Raw genomic sequence first — 8,969 nt, forward strand, 5'->3', positions numbered from 1 at the left:
CGTTAGCTGCTGACAATCAGACCCGTTGTATTTTCTGGTCCGTCTGCGTCTTCGTGTGGGAACGAAGGACTTTTGTTACGTTTTGTTTTATTTGAGCTCGACTAAACGAGTCGTTTCATTGTCTCAACATAAATACTTTGTTGCGTTTTAGTTTGGTTTCAATTGAATTAATTTGAAGCCAAACTTATGAAGTTTTTCAGACAACTCAAAGTAGTTGTGTTGTCTGAACTCAATGAAGTACTTTTTTTGTAGAGTTTTTTTAACCTGATTGAAAAAAAATGCTTTAAAAAGGGAATGTTTTTGTTTATTTGATTTTTGGGAAGATATACATGTAAATCCTTTTGTGCAATCCCCCTTATTAACAAAATTCCCCGCTTTCCTTTCTTTTTACATCACACCGTTCATTCAATACTCATGGTGTGTGTGTGTGTGTGTGTGTGTGTGTGAATAAACCACAAAGATTTCCCAGCTGTCATTCATTCTTTAATTACATCAATATTAAAAAAAGTGCTGCTTGGTAAAGAATAACATTTCTTTTCAATCCTCAAAATTCTAGAAAAAAAAAAAATCTGGAAAAAAAAGTCTAAAATAATTTATGATACAATAACCAAAATATTAACATTTTCTCTTTAAAAAAAATCTGTACAATATTTTAATGAGAAAAAAATATAAATCAACAGGCCAGACTGCAGCCAGGTGGAGGTAGGTTTTTCCATGCGAAGAACAAAAAAAACAATATCACCTCTGCTGTCTCGTTAAAACCTCGGACTCTTTACGGCCGTGAAAAAAAACACATTGAAGTAAAAAAAGAGATAAACTTCCATTTAAAAAACAAACAAACAGAAGCTGAGGTTTCAAGAAGACAGCGACATTAACGAACAGGAAACAAGACGTCCTGAACAAGATGCATTTCAAGGCAGAACAGGTTTTTACCGTTTAAAAACACCTCTACTCAATATTCCTACCGACCAGGGTGTGTTCAAGTACACGACCGGAACCAGGAAGAACTATCGATTTAATAAAAAAAAAATGCTTTTTAAGACTTTGACACATAAGCAAATGCATTCTATTTGCACATTTCATGACAAACAGCACATTAAATGGAGGAAAAATCTGCAATAATTGATATTTAAGAGTAAAATGGCTTTCACTTTAACCGCATTATTACACTAAACGCCTCCTGTTGAAGACGTTCAGCCTTCATGTTTATGCGTTTGTTGTATTTTATGTGTTATTTGTTGTATGTATGCATCGTGTGGTGTCAGCGCTTTACGTCAAGGATGTAAAGGAACATATTTGGGCACAAAATGGTGCCAGTGAAAACACGGGAATGTTGGTCGGCGGCTTGCGTTCATGTATCGCGTACATGGCTCAAATCCTGTTGTGAAGACGACAACGACGTTTGTCGTCGGAGACTAAAAATCATGCGACACATCTTGCTTTAGGAAGCATAATCAATCTTTAATTGAATCACAATATATTCCACGGTCATGAGAGGGACGCTCAGCGGCGTAAATCTTTTTTTTTGATGCCGAGCGACAATTTCACAAAGACTCTTTGAGCTCAAAGAGCCACCGGCTCAATGAATCACGACGACGTTAAAAAACAACAAAAAAAAGTCGTTCAATAGTAAAAATTCTTCTTAATTTGGAATCGATGTCGCAGCATCGCTGCGTCGACCGTTCAATAAAATGTCAGGACACAAAACAGTTTGTCCAAGAATAAAAAAAAATAAAAAAAATGTCACGCAGAAAAAAGAAAATGTCACGCAGAAAATTTCCGTCACGACTTTTTAGCCGAGTCGCTACGACGGCTTCCGGCTCACGAGTTTCCGGTCGCACTTTCCAGCTTGAGTCTGCTCAAAAAAAAACAAAAAAACCCTGAATATATGGCTACCGTTTTGAGTTTAACAGTTTTCAGACAATTCTCACACTACACACAGTCATTTTTAAACTTTAACAACAACAAAAACACACACTCTGAAGTGAGCGATCTGGAGGCGGGTCGGGGTCGAGGTCGAGGGCGTTTGTTGCACGTTCAGAATCAAAACCGGGTCTGTACAGTACTGTCACTGGACTCACATGAAACCTGATAACAGAGTGGTGTCGGGCCCCGGGGGGCCGCCTGAGGGCCAAACAGGGCCGGACGCACACTGAAGCACATGTTTCCTTTTTAACGATAAAAAAAACAAACATTAAAAAGCATCCGATTTGGAATTTAACAGGAATTGGAGGAAAAAAAAATTTTTTTTTTTGGGGATGCCAAATGGCAGTTGACCAAATAACTTTTGGAAGCCGCCATCAGAGTGGAGGGATCACTGGTTACTATGGCTATCGAGACATCCTGAAAGCAATATATTCAAGTTTCATTTCAACTACTGAGCCGACGCGGCTTTACCGAAAGATACTTGGCCGCCGCCTATTTGGCATCCCTGGAAAAAAAAAAAAAAGTGACCCAGACGGGATAAAAACAAAGAAACGAGTCTTACAGTGTGCGTTCAGGCCCAAAAAAACCAACAAAAAAAGATATATATAGAATAAACTACTCGCTCTATCCACGTTTGGGGAAAAAAACAACTCTACAACAGTCAGCAGTCAAGGCATGAGAACGATGAGGCAACGAGTGTGTAGTTGCTTTTGTCCGCGGCGGCGAGAGAGTCACACGGTCCAGCTCTATTGTCACCAGCAAGTCCTTGAAACGTCAAAACTTGTGTGCGCTCTTTGCAGCGTGACGCGCCGTCCTTTTGTGCCGGGACCCAACCCTCTCTTTGTCTTTGTACAAAGTCTCTTCCCTCCACACACACGCGCACACACACACACTCCACCGTGTTGTCTCTTTTGGGGATTAGCGTCATTAGCTGCGGAGCTGCTGCAGCCGGGCCTCCAGCTCTTCCTGCTTGGCCTGGAGCCGGTCCCTCTTGGAGATCAGCCGGTGGCCTTCGTCCTCCAGGCCGTAGATGCAGTCCCTCGCCTTCTTCAGGATCACCACCTTGGACGCCTTGTCGTTGTGCGACAGCTCTGGCACGTTGTCGCGCAGGTGCACGAAGCAGTTCTTCAGCTCGTTGCGGCGCTGCCGCTCCATCACGTTGTGCGTCCGCCGCCGCTCCTCCTCGTCCTCCGTCTCCGTGGAGTTGGTGTGGTGTGTGTTGTTGTTGTTGTTGTGGTGGTGGTGGTACCGCGACGACGAGGACGACGAGGATGAAGAGGAGTTGCGCGACGATGACGAGGAAGAGTGGTGGAAGCGCGACGACGCGTCGTTGCTCCCTCGCGAGCGCTTGTTGGACGAGGCCGGCGGCGGCGAGGCGGGACACGGCGCGGCGTAGTTGTGTTGCATCTGGATCTCAAAGTGGGTGTTGCGCTGGCGAGCTCGCTGCTCCTCTTCCTGCTTCTGGCGGGCAGAGAGGTCGGAGGACGGCGAGGGCCGGGGGGAGGGGCTAGAGGAGCAGCGCACCACGGTGACCACGTCGATCTCCTCCTCTGCGAGAGAAGAAGAAGAGACGAGAGGTCAGACGAGTGCAGCGAACGTGACGACATTTCAGAGGAGCGACGACACCGTAAACAAGAGTGTGGACACTCTAAACACACACACACACACACACACACACACACACTGGCAGAGTTACAGCTAAACACAGGGTTCATACACATAAACAATGGATTTCCATGACTTTAAACCAGATTTCCATGAGCAAACATTGTGTGAAATGTGTGTGTAAACAGTAAAAAGTGATAAAATGTAGTATTTAAACTAACAATGAGGATTCAAAGCATACAGTGCTTTGAATGCTTTGAATGAGAGACAATAGTTTGATTAAAAGAATAAACATTTATATAGATGCCTGTATGTATGCTGCTGATATTTTGAGCCTCTTTCTTTTAAAAGCAGATTCATTATTTCAAACTCAGAGTAAATGAACGTCATGAACACATGAATATAACACATTTACAGGACTTCTACTACACTTTTGGGGACTTTTCCAGACATGGAAATAACCATTTTAAAACCCCATGACTTTTCCAGGTGTATTTTTAGTCAAATTGGTGCATTAAGCCATTTACTGGCAAAAATGGAAAATAATGTAATTTTAAAGAAAAAAATAAATCCAATTTATAAATAATAATATATATAGATATATATTTTTTAAGAAGTCAGTCCATGCCTGCCGGCCCTCTTTCTCTCTGGTTTACAGCCAGAGGGCTCGAGTCAGTAAAATGACTCATTAGGAGTTAATGGATGGAGCCGCAACAGTAACCACTGAGCATGAGTCACCCCCCCATCGGTCGATTATCTCTCCTAAAACCACTCATCATCTACTCCTGTCAGTGGAGGGCTGAAGCCCCGCCCCCTCACTGCAACAACATTCCCAAGTCGTAAAAAAAAAAAAAAGGCTCCTGCAGATTAAAAAAAAAAAAAAAGTGGGCGGCCGGCGCCCAGATAAGCTCGAGTGCAAAGAACAATGTGGGCTCAGTGCCACTAAACTAAACTGTGAATTATCAATGAACCGGCGGCGAGGGCTTTTCTTTGGAGGGCGAGGAGCGTTTACACGGATAAAGAACACAATGAGGAGGGGGCGGGAGGGGGAAACAGCTGATTGAAGACTCATTAAACGGCGGACATGTTTGCTATCGGGGGTGTGAACTCACCGGAGTCGCTGGACGAGTAGGTGGACAGCTCGCCGCCGGTGGAGCCGTAGTCCGACGTGGCCTCGCTGGGCTCCTGGGTCTCCATCAGGTTCTGGCAGTCGAGCGTGGAGCCGGCGATCTCCTCGAAGATGCTGGTGTTGATGTCGGACAGCAGCGGGCTGGAGCCCAGCATGGTGGACACCAGCTTCTCCTCCAGGCTCTTGTCGCCGCCGGCCAGGCACTGCCACAGGCAGTCCTCGCCGCCGTCCTCCAGCGGCGAGCAGGGCTGGCTGTGCTCGTCCTTCTCGGAGGAGGAGGAGGCGGCGTGGAAGAAGTCGCAGTTCCAGTTGAGCTGCATGTCGTGGTCCTCCAGCAGGATGTCGGAGACGTAGCTCAGCTGGTCCTCCTTGGACAGGGGTTTGCCGCTGCCGCCTAGACCGGTCTTCATGGGCGGGGACTGCGGGGGCGTCGGCAGCGACTGGAGGTCCTTCATCAGACTCTGGCAGAACTCGTCGTCAAACAGCAGCGGCTCCGTGTACAGCCAGTCCTGCGACTGGGAGAAGCTCTGCAACATGTCTGCGTGCAAAATCTGGAGAAAATGTTTTTTTTTTTAAATAAAACTTAAAAATCAAGAAGTAGTGAAGCTTAAATCCAAAAGAGGCTTGATTTTTAAAAAAAGCAGCGCCGCCGCGTCAGTAGCAAGACAAGTAAATCCCGGCAGAAGCTGCACCGACACGTGTTGTAGTGAAAGTCTAAACCAGTTCCTCCAGACTGACTCACCAGCAGCGAGGTGCTCCCTGTTTTATCTGTGTTTACATCACTGTAGCCCCGCCCACTAGGGGGGCAGTAAATCACCCTAAAACTTTTTTTTCCCTTCTCTCTTTAAAAACCCCCCTCCCTCGTGACATCACAGAAACAGCTGGAAGAAACAGAGGCAGAAACTTTACACCTCTTTTCCACAATGTACCCCCCCCCTCTCCACACACACACACACACACACACACACACACACACACACACACACACACACACACACACCTCAACACCTGTAAATGGAGCCCGGCTGCCTGCTGACATGGAAAACAAAAGCCCTTGAGATAGAGAATGAGTGGCTTTTACCCCCCTCTGCCCCCTTCTCTCTTTCTAGTTACTCAACACTTAAACCCCTCTGCTACTGCCACACACACACACACACACACACACACACCAAAAAAAGACTTTCCAGCACAAAACCAGAGACATGTTTAAAGCCCAGAGGCTTCAACTAGAAAGAGCATGCTGATTTACGTCTTTCTTCAATGAACCCTGAATGCATCACATACATAAAACTTTTTTTTAAACATGCAAATGACATTCAAAGTAAATAAATCCTCCCAATTCAACGTCAATACAGACTTTTGAGAAGCAGTCTCAGGCAGCAAGAGGGGAATTCCTGCGACCCTCCTATGGAGGCTTATGGTATGTGCATGTATAGCAGGCTGTGTGGGAGAACAAAGCAGCAGTGTGCGTGCTGCAGACAGGCGCTGGGAGTTTTTTAAAAGGCTGCCTTTCTTTACCACCGCAGCCTGGGAAACCGGAGCCAAAACTTAAATACAGACCGGTCAGCGCCAAAACAGTAATTAATAAGAGTTTATGATGACATTTCCCCTCCAACACACACACTTGAAATAACACTAAATGACTTGTAATTCCGGACGAATGCATGTTAGTCACAAGAAATTTCACAAACTTGAGGACAGACTACGCTTTAGAATAGAAAAACTGAGGTATCTTTAAAAATGTTAAATTTCTCAACGGGGTTTGGAACGCAGATCCGCTTCAGCGGGATTCTCCCCGTCCGGTCGCGTTGGCCGCACGCGTCCGCACCAGACTGCGTAGAGCTAAGCGCACATTTAAACGCAGGAAGAGTTTAAGACGTTGAACAAAAACCGCAACGTGCGTCAAACCATGTGTCAACACTAGTTTAGTGTGCCCTTTAAGATACGGGATAATGCGCTAAATAATTAAAACAAATATGCTCACAAAGGGAGTAAAAATAAAAAATAAAAAAAATCCTCCGGTGAACTCGCAGTGCGGGTCATTTAAACCCCCGACGTGGCTCCAGCAGCGCTGGGTCTCCACGTGAAACCGGCATTGCATTTAATCAGCGTTAATGCCAACCATTTAAACAACACAACGCACACTTTTTTTCACACAACCCGCACGAAAAGCACGGTTTCCGCAACAAAAGCAGCCAATGAGGTGACTTTAAAAACGCTACGTTTAAAAAAAAAAAATAGTCCGAGATGTCCTTACCTTGAACGAGTGGTTGGGGGTGAAATGGCGGAAACTTAAAAATATCCGAATACAGTCCACAGAGAGCGCTTGTGTTGAAGGTGGCAACAATAATTGATCAGCCCGAGTGAGATTTTCTGCGTGTGAAATTAAAGTTGGAGCCGGGCAGCATGGTGTTTATATCCTGTCAGAGCGCGTCTCCTCCGCGGTGGGCAGACAGAGTGGGTGTGGCCCGCCGGGGTCGCTAGGTTTATATGTATCGCTACCAGCCCCGGTGTCCTTCCGCCAGCCGGCCAAAGAAAAATCGCGCCAAAACGCGAAAACCGGCTAAAAGTCACTCACGACGGTCGGACTCACGGCTAGTAAATCCGTCGCCGGTTGCCGTGTCGCGCGAGTCGTGGCGTAAAAACCGGGAGCGACGGCGAGAGTGGGTTTTTTCGCGTGGAAGTCCCGGACTATGGTACATTGTTCCCCCCGCCTTCCTACCCTGGCGGAGGGATACACCGCGCAGGCTTGGGATTCCAGGAAAATGGTGGCGGGTAAAAAAAAAAAAAAAAAAAGTTACGACAGAAACACACGTGGATCAAAAGGAGTTGCCGGGTGTCTCACTGCCTGTCTGTCTGCCTGTCTCGCACCAGAGCTAAAATTATATTTCCAAGATGCATTCAAATTAAAATAAATACATACATGTGTTGTAAGCGAATACATAATTCACTTTAATTCATTATGTGTGCGGAATGTGGAATATTCACGCGTGTTCGAGGCACGCGATTTTACAGTTGTGTTTTCTCTGTACGTTTATAATGGCTGTCAGAGAGACAGGCAGAGAGACAGGCTGCATGCTTTTAAAGCCACGTTGTCCTCCAATTCCAGCTCTTGCAGGGACGTTTCACCATCCACTATCCACTCCTCCTCCTCTTCCTCTTTCTCCTCCTCTTCTCCCTCCTCATCCTCCCACGAGCCCGTTACTACTACTACAACCACAAACTATCTCAAACTGTCATCCGCATAGTTTTTGAGCGGTTAATGCACATTTTAACTCCACTTACTGGTACGAACGCTCCTAGACGGCTGCACGTACACAGGCTTTTAATGCATGTTGTGAATAATTAAAATGCACTTTTACATTGTTTTACAGTGTGTGTGTGTGTGTGTGTGTGTGTGTGTGTGTGTGTGTGTGTGTGTGTGTGTGTGTGTGTGTGTGTGTGTGTGTGTGTGTGTGCACACTGTAAAATGTAGAATAAATGCAAAAGAAAAAAAAATGCACAAAAAAAAAATCACTTTCATGAACGTGGAGGAAAAAAAGATGCAATGCTAAATAAATACATAAATATATGCATTTTATAGTGAGTCTTTTAATGGCACGGTGCGCGTGGGGATGAATGAACTCCAATCATCCCCGCGCGCTCGGGTACCGCAGCCCTCCCTTTCCTCACGCACGACCCCCCCCCCCTCCCTTTCACTCTCCGCTCGCTGCACGTTACATAACGGACATGGATTCGCCGGTACACGTGCGGGCGCGTAGGCCAATCAGTGCGCGAGCCCGCGTCAGTTCACGTGCGTTCTCGGCAGCGAGCATGGAAAGGGAAGCTCGTAACAGGAGCTTCAATGCCGGCATGACTTTAAATTCAGCTCTTTAAATATATATATATGTATTTAATTATAAATAAATATATATTCACACGCTGCCGATTTGTAATAAATACATATGTAATACGACATACTATATGTACAAACTATATGTGTTGTTATAATCACGACCACTGGTCTTTGGGGTAAAAATCGTAAAAATATGCATGGGGTCTGGTCCACGCGGAACAAAAAAAGAGGCTGCTCAAGTAAAACTCAAATTTCTCAAATATTCTCAAAAATATATATTTGATGATATATAAATATATCTTCACACGCTGCCGATTTGTAACAAATACATATATAATATGACATACTGTATGTACAATCTATATGTGTCCTTGCAATAACGACCACTGTTCATTTGTGGTAAAAATGGTACAAATTTGCATGGGGTCTGGTCCACGCGGGACGAAAAGAGGCTGCTAAAGTAGAATTCGAAAT

At 45.4% G+C, this 8,969-nt stretch overlaps 1 protein-coding gene across 1 annotated transcript; it reads right to left on the reverse strand.

Moving 5' to 3' along the window:
• Positions 1–492: 492 nt before the first annotated feature.
• Positions 493–7,174, reverse strand: mych (myelocytomatosis oncogene homolog). Its single transcript, XM_068595284.1, has 3 exons — positions 6,918–7,174; positions 4,644–5,211; positions 493–3,476 (listed from the first exon to the last, which is right to left on the reverse strand). The coding sequence occupies exons 2-3, from the start codon at positions 5,194–5,196 to the stop codon at positions 2,854–2,856; spliced, it is 1,176 nt and encodes a 391-aa protein (XP_068451385.1). The 5' UTR covers positions 5,197–5,211; positions 6,918–7,174; the 3' UTR covers positions 493–2,853.
• Between the last annotated feature and the right edge of the window lie 1,795 nt (positions 7,175–8,969).

This window comes from Clinocottus analis, unplaced genomic scaffold (assembly GCF_023055335.1).
Source record: "Clinocottus analis isolate CAN_PGR_092001 unplaced genomic scaffold, fCliAna1.0.p SCAF_3, whole genome shotgun sequence".
Taxonomy (NCBI): Eukaryota; Metazoa; Chordata; class Actinopteri; order Perciformes; family Cottidae; genus Clinocottus; species Clinocottus analis.